At 30.1% G+C, this 25,756-nt stretch overlaps 3 protein-coding genes across 3 annotated transcripts in view; 1 reads left to right on the forward strand and 2 right to left on the reverse strand.

Annotated features, from left to right (window-relative positions):
* Positions 1–23,236, forward strand: part of LOC144834475 (HEAT repeat-containing protein 6-like) — a 40,996-nt gene extending 17,760 nt beyond the window's left edge. The window contains exons 19-22 of the mRNA XM_078689279.1: positions 2,339–2,470; positions 4,990–5,157; positions 22,243–22,393; positions 22,887–23,236. Of these exons, the coding sequence (XP_078545405.1) occupies positions 2,339–2,470; positions 4,990–5,157; positions 22,243–22,393; positions 22,887–23,044 (609 nt within the window). The 3' untranslated portion in view covers positions 23,045–23,236. The remainder of the gene's footprint in view (positions 1–2,338; positions 2,471–4,989; positions 5,158–22,242; positions 22,394–22,886) is intronic.
* The window catches only part of LOC144834499 (WD repeat and SOCS box-containing protein 1-like), a 215,216-nt gene continuing 198,073 nt past the window's right edge, over positions 8,614–25,756 (reverse strand). The window contains exon 9 of the transcript XR_013610977.1: positions 8,614–8,623. The gene's annotated coding sequence lies outside the window, so the exon portion shown is untranslated. The remainder of the gene's footprint in view (positions 8,624–25,756) is intronic.
* LOC144835601 (uncharacterized) overlaps positions 20,339–25,756 on the reverse strand; it is a 122,449-nt gene continuing 117,031 nt past the window's right edge. The window contains exon 2 of the mRNA XM_078690681.1: positions 20,339–20,356. The gene's annotated coding sequence lies outside the window, so the exon portion shown is untranslated. The remainder of the gene's footprint in view (positions 20,357–25,756) is intronic.

Genomic DNA, 25,756 nt, shown 5'->3' on the forward strand with positions numbered 1-25,756 from the left:
TCATAAATTTCCTTGAAAATCGAAATTAAATTAAAGATAATGTTCCAGAATTCTACTTACTATACTACCCTTTATTAGGTTATATGCATTACCATGCATTATATAAACTTATTATATTTTTGTATTGTAGGTCGTGGGCGACCAATGTTTTTTACTTTTTTTGTACATAATTGTTGTTGTCAAACATCCTTGTATTTAATAAATCATAAATTTCCTTGAAAATCGAAATTAAATTAAAGATAATGTTCCAGAATTCTACTTACTATACTACCCTTTATTAGGTTATATGCATTACCATGCATTATATAAACTTATTATATTTTTGTATTGTAGGTCGTGGGCGACCAATGTTTTTTACTTTTTTTGTACATAATTGTTGTTGTATGTTGTATGTATATGTAGATGTATTTTAATAATTGTCACCAAACTGACAACCACTCGCACTCGCAATCGTAAAATTGTAAATTGTAAAAATTGTAATTGTGAATAATATTTTTCCGTAATTTCATTTTGTATTTATTACCGACATCATTGTCATTCCTTTGGATTTATGTAATATTTAGGCCTACAGTACATACTGCTTGAGTGAATGAGTGGCCAAGCAGTTAAGAGAGTGGAACCATAATTACGTAGCCATAACATTGGCATGGGTTCAAGGCTCACTTGCTCCATGGTTCTGGTGGTAGAACAAGTCTTCTCGGATAGGACTATAAACCGTAGGTCCAGTGTACACATATAGCTCATGTGCCCCATAATTACGTAGCCATAACATTGGCATGGGTTCAAGGCTCACTTGCTCCATGGTTCTGGTGGTAGAACAAGTCTTCTCGGATAGGACTATAAACCGTAGGTCCAGTGTACACATATAGCTCATGTGCACCATAATTACGTAGCCATAACATTGGCATGGGTTCAAGGCTCACTTGCTCCATGGTTCTGGTGGTAGAACAAGTCTTCTCAGATAGGACTATAAACCGTAGGTCTAGTGTACACATATAGCTCATGTGCACTTTAAAGAACCTAGTATATCTTTCGAGACGAGTAGGGGGTTACCCCGGTGTACTAGTCCATACACAGCCCCTGTCATACACCGGCAACTAAACCAGTACATCAACTCATTTAGGAGTGTCGTATCATGAGTACTACTGTGTCTCGTCTGCTACGCCCCACGACCACCTAGGTCATGGGACAAACGAACAAAACGAACATATACTGCTTAGAACACAAATTATTGTTAAAAATATAATTTTTACTAAGTAAGTTTTAAGTTATAAAATAAGAAGTTGAAAGCAAGCAAGACACAATTTGTTTGTCTAATTGTTACAATACATAACAAATTTCTCATCCTGTGAGTTTGCCAGAACTTATGTTTAAAAGTTTCTCTGACAAAATTCTGAAAGATGTACACTTTTTATGTTTACATGCGACAGCTTCTATTTAATTTTTCCATTCATGTGTTGACCCAACCTATATATAGAAAAAACATTATTTATGTTGTATTGTCAAGATGTAAAATAACATAACTGAAACAATCAGCCTTGCTGTTCTATAGCACACAAGAATTAAATTATAGTTGTAGAGAGTTAAATTATTTGCAAATTGTATTTCATAATTCTTTATATAAGGTTATACTTTGCATAGAATTTAGTTTTGTACCCATCCATAACGGTACTTATATGTGGTGATGTCCAGCAGCCTACCTCTCAGCAACATTCTTATACTGTGTACATAAATATACAGATTAAAGAGGTCCTAAAATAAGTTATACAGTAGAATCCCCTCCTTTGAGACACCACTATTAAGGAGACATTTTCCTGTGAAAGGAACAAAGGGCAGTATATTGCAATTTAAACCACTACTGCCAACAAATTCAATTCCATTTGCTAACAATAATAATAATAATAATAGTTCATTCTTATATAGCGCATATAAGCAAGCTCTCAATGCAATGAACATTATTACCCCAATCATTTTTTGGATCAAACACGCAAGGAAACATACTTCCAGAATGCAGCTAGTAATCAGCGCAAAGTTGTGTATTGATCTAACCGGGTACCCATTTTATGCACCTGGGTGGAGAGAGGCAAACGTAAGTAAAGTATGTTGCCTAAGGATACAAGCAATGCGGCGAGAGTTGGATTCGAACCTCGATCTCGATCAGTAGTCGCACGTCCAACGCGCTGCGCCACCGCCCTAACAAGGCCATCAAGGCCAAATATCTGCTTAAACAGACAATATATTATTAAAGAGACACTTCAAAATGTAGCTACTGTTGTAGCTGCTGTAGAATCATTTAGACATGGTCCCTTTTAGTAAATCTTTTTTTTTTTTTTTTCAGGTTCGGTGGAATGCTTGCTATGCCATCAGCAATGCATTTAGAAATGCACATCTTGATATAGGTTCAGCATCCTGGTGTACTGATGTCTACAATGCCATATCAAACATCATTCTAGACTGCAAGAACTTTAAGGTATAACTTAACACACACAATACTGTATCTTCTCCTGGTAGCATCATGTCTGGTTGCAGATGTTGATGACTGTTCTCCAGAGTTTCCTGTTTTATGTAGTTTAAATGAAATTGTTGATTAGCTGAGTGCTATTGATTGTAGAGAGATAATTTAAAAGTTGATGACTACAACTTCTTCTTCCTTCTATTTTCTGCATAGTGTCAGCAGTTGTATTTCTCCTTTCCCCATTGGTTGCCGTTTATGCCCGCCTGTTTTCTATAGCTTTACTAGAATAGCAGGCGGCAAGTTTGAGATGGACGAAACTCAACTAGTGCTAAACACAGCTTATTTGTTTGAATCCCGGTTAACGACGAGGGCTTTTTTTTTTCTTTTTTTTACCATATTTAATGAGGGTGATCCATCCAGCAATTGCTGATCATTTAGGGACCCTCAGAGGTTCACAATACAAACATATACACAAGATGCTCTACATAAACAAAGTCTTATTACAAGTCTTTGGGAGTGGAGTTGTAATTTGGTCCTTAGAAAAAATCCTGACATGTGGAGGGACTTGAACCCAGGACCCTTGGAGTGGCAGCCAAGCATCATAACCACCAAGCCACAACTCCACTCCACTTGCATGACTTCATCTGTTTTTTTCTTTTTCACTTTTCATAGCACTTCACGACTTTTGAGCTTTATAAATTAAAAGCCATCGCTATTTCGGAAAAAGTCTAGAAGTATGCAAACCTGTAAGCTCCTTCTTGCAGAGTAAATTAGTTAATTCTAAACTAAAAGACCAGCTGTAAATTTCTACCACCTGTATCTAAATTTCAACCACCTGTGTGTAATTTTTAAGCACCTGTGTGTAAATTTCAACCACCTCCTATATGTAAATTTCAACCACCTGTATGTAAATTTAAACCACCTGTATGTAAATTTCAACCACCTGTATGTCCAGTAAGTAAAGGATATTAAAATATAATTTTTGATTTGTAAAACAGTCTTACAAGATGCATATAATTGTCACATTAAAAATAGTATACACAATACTGAATTTATCATTCAACATTTGTAGAAACACTTGGGTAAATATTTCTTAAATTGGAATATTTTAGTTAAGGTCAATGCTCATGATTATTGTAAAATGTATCACTTTCTTCAAATAGTTAACACCCGTTCAAAACCCTCTAGCAAGTCTACTTGGTATGTACATCACGATAACACCAGTTTATGTTAAAACAAAATCCAATCTGAGCCATTTATCTACTACTTGTTAATATAGTTTATAAGAATTAAAAGCGTCTTTATTAACCTTCGCTTAGTGCACCTGTCAGACTAAATTTGTTACAAGAAAAATGCCTGGTAAATCATAGAGATATACATATCGTAGAAGATCTAGAGGTACTAAGTTTATTCTGACTCAGAATTGTCATTGATGTGATAAAAAGTATGTAATACCTGTAGTAGTTGAATGGCCACTTGTACTTGTGTGTTATTAATACTATGTAGCAAAAGTAAACACGTTTAAATTGTTAAAAAATATAATTTTTTTAGTTAAGTATTCCTATTTTTCACATTTAAGGCATTTGTATTCCACAAATCATTTGTATGCTTTTTATAGTTCATAGTTCATAGTTCATTTTATTTGTCCATACGGAAATTCATGTGACATACAATTGCTCAAAGTTAAAAGGTTGATACAATAAAATTACATAGCAACACAATTCAACGACTTAACAACGATTATTAAAATGTCTAATTGAGTATGGAACAAAAAATTAATATTGTTTTAAGGACTTGGAGTGGTTCCATAATGGCTCTGAAACTCTTTTGTCATAAATTTTGTATTGAAATCATGTCTTATAATTCATGATAAAACATTTAAGAAATAAAATAATTATGTGCCTAATGATTTAAAAATGTATTGTCCCCCAAAAACATGAAAAATAAAGATTAATGAAATTAGACTTTGAGTAGATTATTTTGTCATTTTAATAAAGTTAAAATCACTTCAGTAGAAAAAAAAGCAAAAAAAAACAATGTTTCACTTTAATAAAATGACAAAATAAATGGTTAAATTCAACCAAAAATCCATTGGCTGGCAGCCAATTTGACTATTTTTTGCTTTAAATTACTGTTTTTCAGGTAAATACATTTTTATCTAATTTTTGGTCAAAGTGGATAACTATTATGTGACATTAAAATGGCATATTCAATAGAAATTTTTGTAATATTTTTTTTTTTTTAAGGGGGCAATACATCTTTAACTGGATTTTAGAAATTAAACTCTTATTCAAGTTTTTCACAAGTGGCCTGAGAGAAAAATGTAATTTCAAATAATCTCGTCATCAACTATCGAGCACAACACTTTTAAGTGACAATCTTCATTACCAGTTTTTAATACTAAATTCCAAGTACTATGCCTTTACTTAGAATTGCTGTTAAAGCTTTTAAACGAATGGTGCGCTTTTTATATATCCGATAAAATAATATAAAAAGTCGTTTACAACTGATTAAATCTGATAATATTCTTTCAGGTAAGAATTAATGCAGCATTAGCACTGTGCTCACCATCGGCGAGATGTTGCTACGGCAACCAGAAGCAATTTTCCGAGATTTTAACATGCGTAGTTGAAGGCCTCGAAAAGAGTGGCGAAGTAGAAGCCGTATCAGAACTCAAGTACAGAGAAACATTAACCAATCAGGTACGTAAGCAATATGTTTAATATAACAAAAAAAAAATAAGAAAACATTTGACCGGCAAAAATGTTGTTGTGTTTTGATGTATGTGGAATAGAAGGAGGAATAGTTATTCTTATTATTATGTTTTTTTTGCTTCTGATTTGAAATATGATTCTTACCCAGATTATGACATTTCACAAATGAATTGATTACAAAAAGGTGAATTAATTGTTAAGTGCTAGCAAATCTGTGGAGTATGTTAGCATTGTAAAGTAATATCATTGAAAATTGAAAGAAAAAAAGTATTCCTAATCGGCAAGCTATTAACATAGTTCGATATTCATTTTAGATATGATATGATATACATGTAGATTAATCTTGAGTGTTATGTAATCATATTTTTTTTATGAAGTCTGTAGAGGGTGCTACAGCCTGGTGATATATCATGTATCATCATTGTGACAAGTTAAATTAAAGACATGCTGATAAATGTTTGAAACACTCTTTTGAGTTCAGTATTAATATCTTTTTTAATATCATGTTGCGTACATTACCGCAATCATCATTGGTTAAATCAAGCTGTAAAGTAGGTATCTATAGTAACGAAAAAACAGCAAGATTTTGTAACAAAGTCGTAACATTACACTAGGGAGTGTTTAAAGCCGTTGAAACACATTCATCTGTCACTCTGCGACAATATGTCAATTTTAATCCTATTCAACAGGTGACGAAATGACCATGCACATTGGTAGTATAATATAGATTTGTTACGACAATGTAAATATATAAAAACCGCCCGGAGGAAAATTCCTTCGCCACGTTATTAGCATTGTGTGATGGATTACCAGCGAAGCATGCAAATTTCGTAAACAATTCGTCTGTAAAGTATGACATCCTCATGTTTAGAAAAACTTGAATAACTTGTCAATTATCTATGGTTATCATTTAGCAATTTGTTATAATTGTTTGGAAGCAGCTCGTTAGCGTAGTACTGTAAATTGGTAGACAAAGTTGTAACTATAATTAACGTAGTACCAAGTAATCGATCAATGCCGACAAAGACATGTTACAAAAGTCAACTTAATCACGAATTAATCCAATTACATACTTCCCCTTTCAAATTACCACATATGTAAGTGCGGCAAAGTCTTCCTATGTTTACTGCTCCAGAAATGATCATTCTTTTTTTTTATCAAGCTCATTAAACTCGTCGACCTTTATCCAAACTCAGTCAAATGATTTCACAAAACGCAAGCGGCTTCTTATTGCACGACATGCTATACTTGTCATTGATTGCAAATTTAAAGCTCTGTCTACATTATCAAACTTTATGTGACAACAAATGTGATGTGCCCGTATATGGACATGATGATGTCATATCACTACCATATTTGGGCATACCACTACCATATTTGGGCACATCACAACTAGTTTGATAGTGTTGACAGATCTTAAAGAGTCCAATTTGAATTTCTTTGAAATAGATAGACAGAGATAAATTCATAATCGTAAAATATTCAGAATACATGTTAGCGTAGAATCTCAATTTAAATACTACTTCATGTCATCTCCTTTTAAAACCAATGGCTATGAAGTTTTTAAATGTCAGTATTTTTAGATACGAATACTAAATAAACTCATTACTAATAGATATAACACTTTATATTTTTTTTTAAATAGGTAAATTTAAAAAGAAAAATAAGTAATGTGTTTATGTAAAAAATGTTCAAGTTAAAGATTCCATGTGACCACTGACGTGAAACTAGGTGATTTTCAAATGTATATGGCAGTTATAAAACTGTAAGGATAATTATTTCCCTTGAGGTAGATATTGATAACATTTTTATTTTCCAGAAAATGAGTGTTATCTGTGAACTGATCTAGGGTTTAGATGACTAACCAATGAAAAGTTAATAGGAGTTACATTTTTCAAAATATTATATTAAAATTTATGAGGGGCTAAGCTAATGCAGATTTAGATTTGTTATGTATATCTTAGCTCCTATAATAATCATCTTAAATTGATGGTTTTCGTAATTAATTTATGTAAATTAAATACATGGTATAGATTGCATGTCGAAGAAGATATTTACTTGCCTTTTCACAAAATGGTCATAGTACTAATACAATTAGTTTAATGGGGAGAATCAATCTTTTAAAGAATGTAAATGTACAAAGCATTCATTATTTGTTTTATAAGACACCATGACTTTATTTAAAGATGTATTGTCCCCTGAAAAAATAATTCTTAAAACATTTTTGTTGAATATTCCATTTTAATGTAAAATAATAGTTATCCACTTTGACCAAAAACTGGATCGGAAAAAATGTATTAACCTGAAAAAAAATGTAATTTAAAGCAAAAAATTGTCAAATTGGCTGCCAGCCGATGGATTTTTGGTTGAATTTAATTTTGGCATTTTATAAGTGAAAACATGATTTGTTTTCGTTTTTTTTTCTATGGAAGTGATTAACTTTGTTAAAACTATAAAATAACATATTCAAAGTCTGATTTAATTAATCTTCATTTTTCATCTTTAATCAATCCACAGCTTATTTCTACTGTATGTTGAACACTTCCATACACAGTTTGCCGTACATGCTGGCTAAGCAATCACTTGCCTCCCATCGCACAAAATTCTTTTAGTAAAAATAGTTTTTTCTATGAGAACCATGATAAAGTAGAGAAAACTGAAAAACACATGATATACAAAATATGTCCAATAGTTGATATTTTGACTTTGATTCTAAATATTTAAGTCCATATGCATATAACCTTAAATTGCAAAATATATTCAACCATGTGTATAAATTTAACACTCACTCCTGAGAACAATCGAAGATTGATTGAAATGTCGAGAAGTTCAACAATCAGAACTACATTCATGTACATGGTGCACCGCAAACTTTATTTCATTATACTGAATTGAAGTTTTCAAAATGTATTTAACTACTGAATTAAATCTTAAATAACTCTGTAAAAAGTGAAAGTGAAATTTCATATTTATATCTGAAATTATGTACTTGTATATAATTTTGTTATTCAGGTACTTGAAGGAAAGGGTAGATATAAATATAAAATTTAACATTTTCAGCAAAATTTCTATATCATTTTGTTAAAAAAGATGTATTATTTCATAAAGATATTTAATCAATCAAAACTGCTTGCAGTATATCTTTATTCATTAATCTGCTCATTCATACCCCATACCTTCTATAGCCATAACACCCACAATCAATCATAATGCAAAACATTGTCTATGTATCAATCAAAGGTCATATGGTTACATCTTTGAAATCACTAGTCTATCTGTGACATATAGACATATAGATTTATATATATTAGATTTAATAGTTGTATTTTCTTACATTTCTTACATTCTCAAGTTGATTTGAACTTTTAGCATTTCCTAAACTCTTTAGTAATAGAAACAATAAATTACTCAATAACTTCATTAGTATTGGAAATGGATATCTATTCTTTGGGATCTGTAAACTGATCTCTATATAATGATGTTTTTTTTTTTAAAATAACTATGACAAATAAAATCACTAATTGGTTAAGATAATATAGCAACAGTCAGTTTACAGTTGCTAAGCAGTGTACAGTTGTCGACCAGTTTACAGGGTTGTTAACCATGAAGTTTACAGTTGCTTACCAGTTAAAGGGTTGTTAACCAATTTACAGTTGCTAAAGCAGTACAGCTGTTAACCAGTTAGTAGGGTTGTTAACCAGTTTTACAGGGTTGTTAACCAGTTTACATGGTTTTTAACCAGTTTTATAGTTGCTAAGCAGTGTACAGTTGTTAACCAGTTTACATGGTTTTTAACCAGTTTTATAGTTGCTAAGCAGTGTACAGTTGTTAACCAGTTTATAGGGTTGTTAACCAGTTTACAGGGTTGTTAACCAGTTTACAGTTGCTTATTAGTTGACAGTTTTTAACCAGTTGTAACTACAGTTTAACCAATTTAAAGTAAAGTAATACAGTAAATCAATTAAATTTTTGAATTAAAATTGATTTTCCCTGAAATACGTTTATAAATTATTTTCTACAAAATAATTTACTGATAGTGTATAAGTATGTTTTATATTGTTTAGTGGTGTGGTTAATTAAATCAAACCAATTCTTCTCGGTTTACTCATTGATAAATTGTTTACACTACCACTTATGAAATCCATCAAAGATTTGAATATTGTCTTCTAATTATATTCATGTATTCGCAGGCGCTTTCCACAGAGCCTTCCACGTCAGATCCTACATACCCTGCAGCAAGCCATCGTAATATTATCAATTAAATTGTGCTGACGCCATTCTCAGCTAGTCGTTGACTTCTCATATAAGTCATTTGTTGTGACGGTAAACGTTATTTTTCTCCCGTTAATAAACACCCCAAGCTGTGCCAATAGTAGGTTTTCTGGAACACATAATTCATGAATCTCCGCAAGTAGAATCTTATCATCAATGTCTATCTCAGTTAACATCTTGGCCAATTTTAACATACAATACACTATTAATTGCCCCTTCAACACACTGCAGGATCCATTTCCTTGTGTGTATTTTAATCATTAACAAACAGAGTACTGTTTCATTTTCCTTATTTATTTATTTAAGCTTTCTTAGAATAGTCTATGTAATTTCATATCCTAATTTTCTTAAAATGCAGATAGAAACTCTAAACCAACAAACAATAAGACTAACAGATCATAGCAAAATTGTTCTACTGCGGTTACTGCAGTAATTACATTTGTTTACTGCAATAACAAATGGTTTTATTTTTTACTGCAGTAATTACATTTGTTTACTGCAATAACAAATGGTTTTATTTTTAACGTAGCAGTTTTTGAGACAGTCACCTCTTTAATAAATAATGTGTATGATTACCCAAAACAAGTCTGCATTATTGAATAAGGTTAAAGAGTATAACTTAAATGTAGTTATTGCAGTAGAATCATTTTGACATTTATATATGAATTTGAGTATATAACTAAACGTATGTGAAGTTCCTTACATGTGACTGTCACAAAATCAAAACTCCCTATTAAATATCTTCACCCAGAAACACAAATATGTTCTGGCATACGCACGTTGTATGTTATACTGTATACGTGGGCGGACGCACTCATTCTTACTATTTTATAAAGAGGATTTACTTTATTCTTGGAATGTATCAAACTTATTATTTTCAATCATACTTGAACAATTTTGAAAAAACCATTCAATTTTATAAAGATTCAAATTTTCTGTTAGGACTGCCTTCTTATACTGCCTAAATTCAGTAAAAAGTTTTCTGATTTAAGAATATTTGTCATGCAATGTATGAAAAGGTTAATACTAAACATCAATTTAAATAATCGGTTTAGTATACAGTACAAATTGTTCAGATTTAGTTTTATTTTGTGCATATATCAATATATCAATGATTTGAACTGATCCTCTGTGGTTTTGCTGTGCTCGCTCCTATAAAGCAAGATGTTCAAGTTTCAACTAAGGCCAATTTGCCATGCAGGTTTTTCAATCAAACTTTTGATCTATAATAATAATATTAATAAGACCATGTTCCTAACTACACTATTATTACCCCTAATTTTTGATTATGTATACATTTATATGTATCCAAGAATACTAATAAAATTGCTATATATAAATCAATTCGCTTCTGTATGATTAACTACATCGTGAAGATGATACAAAATGAAGTACTGTGTAATGGCAATTTATTCAACTATGAATCTCAATTACTCGTATTATGTACCGCTATATTCATTTTTTTTTTTTAAGATTAATCATTTTCTGTCTTTGCATTCGTGGATTTAAATACAGTACTGCAGAAGAACATCTATTAAAGAGAACACCTTTGAGACCCATCAAAGGGTGTCCACTGAATAGGGTTTATTTTTATTTTATTTTATTCAATTTTCAGGCACAAAATGACATACAACAAGACAGCGGTGCAGCACCCTGAGGATTTCCATGAGTGCAAAGCACTATCGAGATGGCTCTCCATATACTGCACTTGAACATATAGAAGTAAACAATAAAAGTACAAAAATTGAAAAATTGCGTAGCATCAAATTGAACAACCATGAAATGATTTGACCACATTATTATATATTCCTCTTGTTCATTTCACAAGACACACCTTTAATAGACGTGTTCCTTCAAGGATAGGAGTGTCTATTGAATACGGGTGTCCCAAAAGAAGAGTATACTGTGTGCTTTAGTGATTTGCGTATAAGCCCAACATTGTTATAGGCCCACTTTAATATTTAGGATCATTGTCATTCATTCAAGCCTTGGTAGTTCCTACTTTAAAAGAAAGTTTATAGATTCCAATCCCAACGATTTGTTTTGTTTTTGTTTTATTATACTCTGTTGTCTAGTTGAATTTTTCTAAATTAAAGTTTTTATAAACAAATTTAATTGTTTAACTTATAGATTCCAATCCCAATTTGTTTTGTTTTATTAGACTCTGTTGTCTAGTTGAATTTTTGTAAATGAAAGTTGTAAATTTAAAAGTTGTAGTTATCCATGTAACATTTTGTTCCACACGTATCTCCCGTCTGAATCCCATAGAACCTATCTAGTACATTACTTCTTTTAATCACTAGGAATATTAACAGGATATGTTCCGAATGTATCGCATTTAAAAACTGCAAAAGAAACATTGGGTTCACTAAGTGCAACAAAGTAGTTGTACATAATTTTCGTTGTAACGGGTACATTAGGAAACTTTAAGCCTGCTTACAGCCATGTCAATACCGATCACTTACCATATATCAATGCTTCTACAATTAGGCCATATGTCTCATTAAATCAAATATTCTCCCAGGAGAATGGTGCGGTTTATGAGCTGTATGCTGTTTGTATTTCTTGCCTGATATATCAATATATTTAGCCTATTACATTAAACCTCTGTTTGGCCAGCAAAATCTAAGTGGAATTTTTATTGCTAGGAAGTTAATGAAAATGATGTGTACTAATAAATCATACACTGTGTTGAATTATGTGTAGAAGATTGGATGTGAAGCGATGTATTCCAAGTATTTAAGTAAACAATAAGAGAATTGCTTATAGTTTTCTGATATCATATTTTAAAGATATTGTAGGAATACCATAGACACTAAAAAAATAGCCATCAAACACATTTCACTTTTCCTCTATCAAACTATTGTAGGCGAAGATGGTTTAGACAGGAACTCCTTAAAATGTATATCTGTTTGAAAATAAATCATAACATTTTTTTTTATAATACAGTAGGCCTACAGTTGTTTATAAACGTGTACATTATTGATATGCTCAACATGAAAAGCTTAGTAAGTAGTGCATGACTGCATATAAGACTTCAAACTGGTGTCTCTGATGTCGATTACTACAGCATTTTTTTTTTATTCCTGGCCATGGTGAATCAATTTTTGAGCTGTGATTGCGTTGAGTTCAACGTCTGTTTCTTATAGTACAGTATACCAATGAGGAATGTGTCGCCACTTGGATTCATTATATTTATAGTTTTCTATAATAACACAACATCTTTAAAGTTTAAAGTTAGATTTAACTGAATTTAAACTTTATTTCTACTCTACTATAGATTGTTCCAGACACACAACATCTTTGAAAGCATTTTTTTTTAGTTTGGAAACAAATGTTTTAACTGAATTAATCTGAATTCTTTTTCTTCTTTTTTTTTGTATTCAGAATTATTACAAAAACGCAGTGAAGCAATTTCATTTCTGATTGAAAGTGACGTTTTTTCTGATTGACCAGTATATCAAATCAAATACATCTGGCATTTACTTAATGTATTTTTTGTCACAGCTTATTACAAGTTTTTCACTTTTTGTGTAACATGTCGTAAATATCTTCTTTTTTTGTTTCAAATCAACAAATTTGATATATTTTAAAATAAATTGAATGTAGCAACATATATATGTTTCTAAAATCAATTTGTATATTTAACATTTTAGTGGATGTTCAGTTTAATTAAAAAGCAACTTTTATCATTCATCCTATCATAATATCATTGTAACATCATTATTTCTTTATTGTTATCATATTCTTTGCAGCATACTCTTTATTACTTAATCATCATCTTCCCCTTTTTTATTATCACTTTATCATCATTATTATTATTATCATATTATCTTTATCAGCTTCCATTTGCCATTCTAATCTTCATCCTTGTCAATGTCATCATTCATTTATCAAAATCATAATTATAATTATCATTCCTATCAAAAAATTCTTATCTTTATTTATACCTATCAATATCAACATCATTTTTGTAATTATCTTCATATTCAAAAGTCTTATCTTTGTCGTCATGCACACGTGTAAACAATCATAGGTAAAAGTTATCTCAAAGATTGATATCTTTTTAATTTTTTTTTTTTGCATTTTGAGATATATTATATTTCTTAATTTAAATTATTTTTCATTTAACATTTTATTTATATACATATTTTTTTTATTCTTTGCACAATTCGTAGAGTACAATATTAGTACATCTTAGTACCTGTTGGAGAAGACCTACTTAACTAATACAATCAAATTAATTTTCAATTATAATAACTTGCTTGATTATTCTCGTCAATGGCATAAATTAAGTTTTCAATTTGTAACACACTGCTTTTAATATTAATTTGATAGTGTCATCCAAGGATGATCTCATTCTATTTCACATAATACAGAATAAACACTGTTAATTTTATTTTATTAGCAATCCTTGATTTCTTTTTAATGGTAAATTTAAAGGTATCGTGCATTTTAGTGTTCCATAAATTACAATTTAAGGGATTTTTATTATATAAATTTTCATTTTTTTTTTTGTTCTGGATATAAAGTTTTCATTTTTATTTCAATGACTAATATTTTGTCGCAATTAAAATTATATTGTTTCAATAAAATAATGACAAGCGGCCATATTGATAATTTAATTTATTAATAATCAAAGGTCATAATTAAAATATAATCAAAATATTAATATTGATGTTAAAGAGTATATAAAATCACAAATATTTAAATTGGTAAAAACAAAATAAATGAATTAATATTTAAACTCAGAATTTGGGTTCTTAGAAATAAATGCTGCCCTCTGGACATATGTAGCAAGTCAGAAATGTACCTCACTTCCATGAATTCAAGTTGAACTTGAACTTGATTCTATCGAAAAGAAAAAAAAACATAGAATTTTAATATTGGTTTGAAAAGATTACCTGATGATGCTGTCCGAAAAGAATTAAACCGCTCTGGGTTGTTTTAGGAATGTCAAATTATTAAACTGCATAACATGTTAAACTGTGTAAATAAGTAATGGTATTATATTATTTATTTGAATAATAACTACCGCTCATAACGCCCACCCGTTGACATACATTTTTTTTTACTGGTAGAAAAAAAAGGTTTACTATATAAAGTTATATATCAAAATAAATGTTTTGGCAATGTTCAGTAGCAATATACCCTTAAAATCTAGCCAACTGTAGTGCATTTATTGCATATCTCCTATTTGTCATTTGGAATTCATATTTGTATAGCTTATCTTCATCAGTAATAAATCATCAATGTGATAGTGTAGTAGTCTACACGTTTTGGTAATACTACTATTAAACTATGCGCTGAGAAAACCCGCCTCAGGGTGACTAAACTTTAACGGCACTACAAGATTCCTTTGCTGACATTTCGCTGATGTTACTGGCGAATTAGAGAAAAAAATGTGAATCGTCTTTAAACTCATAACTCTATTACTACATTAACCGATGTAAAAAACAGTAATGCAAAACTTAATTCCAATCTTCTTATCTAAGAGTGATGAGAGCGTGCTTGTGCGGTTGATGGAATCTTTATTGTCTGCTTTGACGGGACAGATCTTTTGACCATTATTTACTGCCCTCTAACATTTCACATAAAAATCCTCAGATTAGGCTAAATGATAAATCTTGATAGTTGCTTTACTGTATATTGTAATGCTTATAATCTTGAATAGACAGAATCTTTTGTCTATTTAAGTGTCTGTTTTATTGTGATATATTGTGGACGTTCGTCTTTAATCTCATTTGCGAGTGGTTTGTCAAGTAATAATCTCGACCGATTCTTTGCTTGTCTGACGTTATTGAAATGGAAACTCGTAAATTTCATTAAAGTCAAAAATCTGATGTAGTCATATTTTTAGGTAAATAGGATAAAATGGAAGTATACAGCCTTGCAGAAAATGTAAAATAATGTAATACTTAATGAACATATTTTTACTCTAGGTTTAAAAGAAGATAATGTATAGATAGAAAAATATATATTGGTTTTTGAATGGAAAAAAATTTCATTTGACAAGGTTGTACAGTAGGTAGAGAAATCTAGGGTGTCAAAATGCCAATGCTGGGTGGAAAAATTTAAAGCAGTACAGAGTTTTGTACTTTGATAGGTGGGTGTTGTGTTGAAATAAGGCTTTAAAATAAACTTTAAACCAGATAGAAGAAGGTTGTTCCCGCCCACATCCACCCAGCTCAATTACATCCATGTCTTATTACATTCTTACCAATATTGATGAATTGAATCCAAAAGTTATTTTCTTCACTTTTTATGGCAAATGCTTGTTATTTTACTTGATTGTAAATCTTCAGAAAAACAATGTGACTAATTTGTTAAAACACGGGTACTAGTTTCTAAATGGGATTGCATTTAGGCTACGCTTTTTAGCTTATTAAAGATTTAAATTGTAATTGGACTGAAAGATGAAAAAAAAAAACTAGTGTACAGGTCTCGCATATCAAAACAGTATCCCTAGTGCAAATACAGTTAGTTCGTTGACTTGATTTTCACATAAATCCTGTTTTGTTTTTAGCATTAATGAAACCATTAGTGTTTTATTAATTGAACATTGCGATTTGGTTCTAAGTAGTAGCAGATATCGTAGACCGACTTGTTTATTTCTGCCGCAATTTGTTCCGTGAAGACGACTACAGTATTGATTGTGAACTTTACGCAAGAGTTTAGTACGTTAGATGATTTCTCTAGGTGTTTCCAAAGTTCAGCGTGTTCCTCTCGTGAGTTGTGAATTACGTTAATGGAACGTAACTGTAGAAATAGCACAATTGCTGATGGCTCTTTGTTAGAAATTTACTTTTAAATGTTCTGCGATTTAAGTGTTTTGTTGGCGTTAAGATTTATTTCAAATTGTTTGATGTTGTAATTCGATAGCTTTTTTCAAACTTTTTTCATAAAAATATGCTAAGCTAGATTTATCACAATTTTGCTTAATAATTTTCAGAAACAAAATAAAGTACCAAAAAAGTCATTTTATAATCAATTTTTCAGAGAAAGGAATCATGTTTTCAGAAAGCTTGTAGAAGGTTCCAAACTTCTTCTTTTAGTAGCTTTTTGCTTACTTTATTTAAACTACTCAATTGTAAAATAAGTGCAACAAAGATTTATATATTTATTTATATAAATGCTGAATCATTATTCGCATTAATTTAAAGTGATAGAATTTCACAATTTCTTTTATCACCCTTACCTTGAAAATCATATATTCTGGTAATGGCTCACATATTTCCTGTACAGTATTTGCATTGGATCAAATGATTGATACTTTATTATAATAGCCCAAATACACATTTTGTGAAAGCCGTTTACCCATATAATGGGAAACGGTTTTTATATAATGATAATTTATTTTTAGACAGTATAACAAAAATTAGTTTCATATTTCTCCACATGTGTACTATAATATATTTTGTTAAATTGTAATTTTCATTTTTCCTCAGGCACCTTCATATATTATAAAAATAAAAAAATGTGCCATTGTTCTAGAAGTTTTATAGTCTCCAAATATTATACAGAATCCATTTTAGCAGAATTGATTAAAACCAAAAATTATATAATACAATTTATTCATTAATTTGAGTTAATAATTGCCAAAGGGCAGTTGATTTTGCATCAGGCTGTTGGGATGAGTCTGGACACTTAAGTCTTGTCGCCTGTATGTTATTCTTATTGCTTAAAAAGTAGCCTAAAACATTAATATTTTCCTTATTTTCAATGTTTGTTTCCCCTTGAAATCAGGATTTATGTTATAGATCAATTTTTATTAATTGATCCCAATTTGGTTCTAAAGGAGTAACAATTATTGAATTTATTTCTACAGAAAATTGCATGAATTATGGCAGATTATTTCTGTATCTTTAAAAATGTTTTCGCCCTGCAAGTTGTAAATTTACTGTAATGGAACATCTGTAAGTTATAATTTTATGGATTTATATCCTTATTTTGAGACTCTCTTAGAAAATGTCAGTGGTAATCAATTTCTGTAGATTGTTTTCTTTTTAGTTTATCAACCAGGCCGTTTATTGTACAACATGTGCTTTGTCTTCCTATAGTTATTACATTATAATTTCACCTATTTCACTTAGCATTTTTTTATATGAATAATTAATAATAAATTACTTGACACAAGGTTGTATACCACTGCAGATTAATATTAATATTTAATATAGTAATTAATATAAATTAATTAATATAAACAATCCACTTTAAGTAAATGGTCACGCTACCATGTGCTTACAGGCTCACAAGATTACCTGTTTAAGCTGCTAATATCACTTTGATTTGTCTGATCGTATTAAAAGAATACTGTAATTATTAGATTTAGTATTCCTTGAGCGAGTGGTCACTGTACCATGCAATTAAGAAACCACAGGTTGGTGCGCTGAAAGACGGGAAAGAATTGGAACATTATCATTTTAACATTGTAGTCTATATAACACTTTATGGAAAATTCCCTAGCGCAAATGTGGCACATGCAAGCGAAATCGGACATAAGTCGCATTTGTAGATTTGTAGAAACAGCCAAAAACATTAAAAGGCTGAAAAATTACATTTTTTTATTTTTACAGAAAATGATAGCTGAAACAATATTTATTTGCATTACCTTGGTGTTTTTCTATTTTGAGACAAATAAATAGATACATTTTAACATTTTGTGTAGTATGTTGGTTAAAAAGATGGTGTAAATTATCTATGATTTTCATAAAACCTATCATGTGTTATGCTTAAATTGAAAGTGTTCCATTGAGTTGATTTTAATGAAATTTTGCATAATAATAGAACAATAGTTAATTAAGGAAGGTGCGAAGTTTCATTGAAATACAACAATTAGAATACCATTTTGCTAAGGCGTAAACTTACATGCCCTGTTTATTTTTTTGTTGTTGTCATTTCCTCTTACTTAACTTTAAAAGCATTTTTCTCAAAACACTGATTGTAACAACCAAAACTTTAGACTGAGATATCTCTGGAAGTAGACATGTTATCAAGATATTTTTTTCAGCATTTTAAACCTTGGATTATGTAGTTTCAGTATTTGTGGAAATCTCAATTTTGAAAATTGCGACTTATGTCTGGTTTCCCTTGCAGATGCCACAAATGCTATAACAGTATCGGCGTGATGGGTGATAATGTTGGTTAACATATCACACACTAGCTATATCATAATATCATCTTCCTGTATTGTGCATGAACTTTTGAGTATAGTCACAAATGGGTTGGTCACATTTATGCAGATTGGCTTCCTATTTTATTTCTTGAATTTCGTGTTCCACACATTTCATTTATTTGTTGTTTTTTTTAAAGATATTTTCCTATTTTTTTGTCATTTTTTCGATAATTTCAGATTTCTAATTTAGATCAACATTTAAGTCAATCTTAAAAGATTCTTGAATTCCTCTAGTGATGTTGACTCAATGACCTCTTGGGATAGTGTGTTCCAAAGAAGGATGGTGTCTGGAAAGAACATACCTTCTACAAACATAATAATAATAATAGATAAATTTATATAGCTCAAATAAACGATGACTATGCGCCCGACAATAAAGAGAAAAAGTGGAAAACAAAAGGAAGAGAACAAAAAGACAAAAACGCCAAGCTAGCACCCAGTATGGGGATACATCATCACCGCTAACTGGGGATCAGTATGTAAGTACCCCAGTTAGCTTCGGTTAAATCTTGATCTTTTCAGGGATCCGGTGCCTCCTAGCCTAGTCCGAAAACAACAACAGGCAAGAAAGATAATAATAATAAAATAGATTATAGGTTAATGGGATTATAATATATTACAATTGTATTCACTATATTGATATGTAATAACAAAATGTGTAACATTGTAGTAGTACTGTAGTAGTTTTTTTTAAAATCACAAAAAAATATAGGAGTTCACTATTGAATGTATGCCATTATTATTATATTGTCTTGAGATTTGTCTTTAATGAATTGCTTGAAGTCGTTTGTTTCAGTTTGGGATCCTCCTTTGGGTATATCCCAGTTTACAGACATTCCTTCAAGGCACTTAATTATAAATTGAATTAATTAAACACTGTATCCATTTCGTTTTAATTGTAAAGGTAAAATTTGTATAAATCATTTGTTCATCTGTTAACGCATGCGTAATATGAAATCATTATTTATTCCAAGCCAATATAAATGGTCATTGAAAAGATAATTTAACTTTTTTCTTCACCATATAAGGTTCCTGTAAATAAGTATGCATTTAATTATTTAAAAAAAAATGAATTTTGTACATAAATTTACTATTTTTTTAATCGGAAGGAATCTTAATGATTGATGCTGCCTCGTTATTTTGAAATCCATCAATCAAATAATCTAACTAATCTTAGGTGCAATTGTACTTTACAAACATTTCATTTACTTCGAACCAGTACAGTGATTTTATCTACTTGCCATTCAGTATTTCCGTAATTAGACCAATAAAATGACATTAATTATATTAATTAATGGTAAGGTACTATTACAGGAATGTACTTGTGAATGTCCACCAGCAAATTTGACTTCATTATTTCTAATGAACAAAAATTCATTCAGAGTCATACTTGTAATTAATGTTATCGAGTAAATTATTTTGTTATTATATTCATAGTACAATATTATATCATTTTTAAGTTTAAGTAGCTAATAGAGACATTAACGACAAAACCCCACCCTCTAAACATGTTCAAGAATCAAAATCAAAAATTGCCAAAACATTCACATCCTACTCTGAGTTTTAACAGCAACCCCCAAAAAAGGACACACTACATTTTGTTTATATAAAGAATGTTTTCAATGATTTTTTTTTTTTAACCATATTTAATGAGGGTGATCCATCCAGCTATTGCTGATCATTAGGGACCCCTTAGGTTCACAAGACAAACACATACACAAGATGCTCTACATAAACAAAGTCTTATTACAAGTCTTTGGGAGTGGAGTAATTTGGTCATTAGAAAAAATCCTGACATGTGACGGGACTTGAACCAAGGACCCTTGAAGTGGTAGCCAAGCATCATAACCACCACGCCAGAACTCCACATTTTATGAAAATGTTACATTGCAATAAATTTTCTCCATGTATTTATATGACATTGATTGATAGATGCTGCCTAATGTGTTGTATTTTGTGCGGAACGGCTGTGAAATGTTAGGACTGTTGGAGATTGGTTTTAAAAGCCATTGATTAACTGTCAACTAAAATCAAATACCATGTTTCTTAGAAACTCTAAAATAACAGATACATACTGTATAAAATATTTATGGTAAATAAATGGTAAATCACCTTAGTGCAAAACACAGACTTAATATCAAAAGTCTAGACTTCAAACAATAATGTTTTGATGTTCTCAGAATGTTGAGTGCCATATGAGTTATTGACTGAACAACGCATCTTATTTGAATACGCATTGCTATCAACTGAATCAAATGATTTTCGTCCAGTGGCACTTTATTATTAGTAGTTAAGGATATATACAGTATCCAAAATGTATACAACACATTAAAGCAGCCAATACATTTTGATTAAAAAGCTATTAAGACTATTTAAAAAGTTACAAATGTTAAATAAAATTGTAATTAAAAAATACATCAATATTAAAATAAAAACTTTACATCATAACATTGCTGTATTCTTTAAAGTTTCAACTTATCAGAAATAAGTGTTTTGTCACATAGTAATACAACATATATTATTTTTTCTGTCATTTGAACATTATTATTAACATGTTTTATCAGAAATAAGTGTTTTTGTCACATAGTAATACAAACTATATCATTATTTTTTTCTGTCATTTCAACATTTTAATGTTTAAAATCATGTTTTATCAGAAATAAGTGTTTTTGTCACATAGTAGTACAAAATATATCATTATTTTTTTCTGTCATTTGAACATTATGATTAACATTAATCATGCATAGCTATCAAAATCCTCTTTGTTAACTGTCATTACCAATGATACTTCATCTACCATTCCCCTCTGATGTATATTTATCATTCTCAAGGTACCTTCAACATCGTTTTAATACCTCTTGTTCGATTCATATTGTATGTCTTCACTCGTTATGTCACCCGTCAAACTTCAATGAAAATTACCTTTGCAGTGTGGAATATTCATGTAGATCTGATATTGATAGATGAGTTTGCACGTCGCTCATTCAGCAAACTGCTCACCCTGTAATTTAAAACCTTTATCATTTTAAAACTACCGTATTAGCATCAAACACAGTTTCTTGGGCATGGTATCTATCTGAAGAGTCTAAATTAGAATGTGGGATTACTTTTGTTTCATGCAAGATCCCAAGGAAAAAAACATACATACAGAACAAAAAAATGTGAAAGCCAAGTGTTCAAATGGCCAGCAAACTTAAGTTTAAGTAGCTGACTCATAAGCAGCTAACTTGAGTTTAAGCAACAGACGCAGGTTTAAGCAAAAACTTGAGTTTCAGCAGCCAATTTGAGTTTAAGAAACAGACTCAAGTTTAAGCAGCCAACTTAAGTTTAAGAAACAGACTCAAGTTTAAGCAGCCAACTTAAGTTTAAGCAGCTGACTCAAGTTTGAGCAAAAACTTAAGTTTAAGCAACAGGCTCAAATTTAAGCAGCCAACTTGAGATTCAGCAAACAGACTCAAGTTTAAGCAACTGACTTAAGTTTAAGCAGCCAACTTGAGTTTAAGCTAGTTCTAGTTTAAGCTATAGTTCTAGTTTAAGCTAGTTCTAGTTTGTCTACTCACCTTTACTGTTGAACCAGTTGGTTTTAATTTTGTATAACATTTTGTATGTATTTCATATATTTACAGCTTTGTCAAACCCTGTGTCATCTCTGTAGTCTGTTGAAGTTTGAAGATATACAAGGTTTGGAACAAGTATGGAAGGCCAATGAGGTCACATTAGAAATATATATGAGCAAATACAAAAAGGTCATTTTAACATCAGTAGATGATAGTAAAGGTAAAATTGTTGATGATTTTATATTTTATATTTACATTAAAATGAAACGTTTACATTTGTGGTACAGTCCTCCACCCCACACAATATTTGACACCCGCTCCCCTTTTTCATATAAACCCAATTTTTCTTTAAATAAACCAAGGTCTCCTATGAATTTAATAGTAAAATTACTGAAATTTTAGAAGTATCAAATGAAATTGTATACAAGTAAAATGGTAGGTTAAATTCATATATACCTTTGACATTTAAATAGACTGTTACATAATATTATTTATTAAGGAAAAATTATTGTTGCCATATAGATACTAAGATATTACATATCTGTCCCAAATGTTCATAGCTCTTTTACAAGAATTATGCTTGTTTTACACCAATGGTGGGTGCATGACTTGACTGGAATAATAATACTAAAATGATATTATTGCACATATTAGAACCACAAGCCATGTTCATGTGTTACTGCATATCATTATTACTACCATTACTCCTATAGGAGTGTTCCTACAGTGTGCCCAAAAACATCTTGATCAACTTCTAACCAAATGTTCGGACGTCAATGAAGAAACCCACCAACTTTCCATCCAATATCTTCGCAAACAGCTATCGATAGAAGAGGAGCCGTCTGAGTATCCTATATGTAACAGCACTTAGCTAAAGTAAATTATAAATCATTATTCATCATACAAACACTGGATGATGTCCTGACTAATGTTCGCTGTCGTCAAGTTCACTGTCCGATTATTGGCACCATTACAAAGTAATAGAATATGTTGGTAAGTCTTTTACAATTCCTAGTACATGATAATAACCAGTTTTAATGCAATATTGTAAAATAATCAGTTGTAGTTGTAGTAGTTATTAATGGACGCAACATAAAACGATAATATTGCTGTATTTTTACTTAATCTCAATTAAGTACATTTAATGAATTATACATCATTTGATATGCTGATTTAAAAACATTTCTTTACTTGCAGATTTTTGTAAAAGTTTTCTTTTAAAATGTTTAATACCATGAATTACTAGTTTTAAAATTGGATTACATGAAATACTACACCTACGCTGTACTACTACAAACTTTAATAACCGGCGTGGCAAAACACAGCAAAAACAAATTTAATGCACTTCGCTTGGTAACTCAAAACAATGTGTTGTCGTAATTGCAATGTTACTTGTCCTTAGCACACAAATGCAGCAAACTGATTGGTTAATCATTAATTACCAACATGTCAACTCTTGTGTTTATTCCAATCCATGTGCACATTCATCAGTCATTCTTTGTGAAATCAGAGAAATCTCCAATTTGTTAGCGATGGATTTGGCGCCAAAAATGTGTGTCGAAAACCAGGTCTTTTGCATGATTTTCAATATATGCTTTCCAATATTTTGAATCCAAAAAAATGTAAAATGATTCAAAAGCTATGAATATGAAAATTAGTTTTATAAAAAACTAAAGCTCTGTCTACACTATCAAACTTTATGTGACAAAAATATGTGATGTGCCAATATATGGACATGATTATGTCATATCACTACCATATTTGGGCACATAACACTTTTTTTTGTCAAACTAGTTTGATAGTGTAGACAGAGCTTTATAGTACTATAAAAAAAAAAAGAAGAGGTACAGCTTTGGGTTTAGCCTGTAATGTCAATGGGTTTATTTTCTTGTTTCTTTCTGGTGATGTTAATGTGCATTGTTTCATTGGTCGAAAATATCATAAAATGGGTTTTTACATTTACATTCCAAGCAGAGTGAATGCTTTAAAGATGTATTGTCCCCCTGAAGAAAATAATTATTTTACATTTTTTTATTGAATGTGCCATTTTAATTTCACATAATAATTATCCACTTTGACCAAAAATTAGATCGAAAAAAAAATTATTTACCTGAAAAACTATAATTTAAAGCAAAAAATAGTCAAATTGGCTGCCAGCCAATGGATTTTTGGTTGAATTTAGCCATTTATTTAGTAATTTTATAAGGGAAAACATAATTTTTTTTAATTTTTTTTTCTACGGAAGTGATTAACTTGATTAAAACTACAAAATAACCTATTCAAAGTCTGATTTAATTAACCTTCATTTTTCATGTTTTTGGGGGACAATACATCTTTAAGAAATAGAGACACTTTAATTGTACCAAAATGAATTTAACTATCTGCATCTACGATGAAGATAAAGTAGGAATCTTTATGAAAAATATTATTATTTTAAGTGATTTATTTATTAAAATGGCATTGGCTGCTTTATAATTCTAATTTGGTTGTAATAAAGAACAAAAGTTATGTTAAAGTGTTACAGTTCAATTTTGTTATATTTTCCAAATATGTGTGGACACAATCAACTAGTTTTTAATACAATAACAAGCTTTGCTCATTTGACAGAAATAAGAAAGTAAATAGAAATAAAGAAATAATTTATCTATAAATAACTGATAAAACACCTAATTTCAAATATTATATGTATTTTTATTTCATTTATTTTCTTCACCAACAAAATAATAAAAAAGAGACAAAATAGCTAGTGCTAATCAAGGTCTCCACTGTCATACAATCATGAAACTCAACCAAAAATATACATACAGTACATATTACATATATACATTTTGTTTAAGACTTGAGGGCTTAGTATATATAATTAATTTCTGATAATACTTTTAGTGGCTGGTTCTTATTTCTTTTTTAGTGAGAAAGTCAGTAATACACTAATTTTTGAATATTTGTGGAAGTAGCATACATGAGAACAGTTGGTTTAGACATCTTATTGAAATTTATTGAACATTTTAAAATGAACCACATATTCACATTCTCTCATACGTCTAATCATTCGGTTCATTATGTAAAATTGATGAAATGAAATGTACGTTTAATCGGTTATTATAGTCATATTAAAGCGTAAAAAAAACCATGTACTTAAATTGTTTACGATGCTTAATTGAAGTAAAAAATGTTCAATCTGGAAGCATTTCATGAAGAAATATCGCTATGATGATATCCATTATGATACAGTAGAATTTTAGAATAATGAAGTAAATTTAATGAAATTACTTGAGTATTAATATGAAAAAATAATTAATAGATGAAATCTACCAACGTAGTGAATGCAAGTCATTTGCGAAGTAGCGGCTCGAAAGGATATAGACGGCATAAACATAAAGGGTTTTAAATGAGTAATAATAGATAATGGTTTGTATTATGCATTATACCATTGTGTTAATTAATTGATTGATTGATTAACTTAGTTATGTATTTTGCTTATTAATGAATAAAGAAACCAGACAGGAGTTTTTATTTTTTTGAAGTTATTTTATCAGTTAAATTATCGATTGATTGATGTATTGATTGATCGATATACTTAGTG

The sequence above is a fragment of the Antedon bifida genome, chromosome 2, assembly GCF_963402885.1.
Source record: "Antedon bifida chromosome 2, ecAntBifi1.1, whole genome shotgun sequence".
Lineage (NCBI taxonomy): Eukaryota > Metazoa > Echinodermata > Crinoidea > Comatulida > Antedonidae > Antedon > Antedon bifida.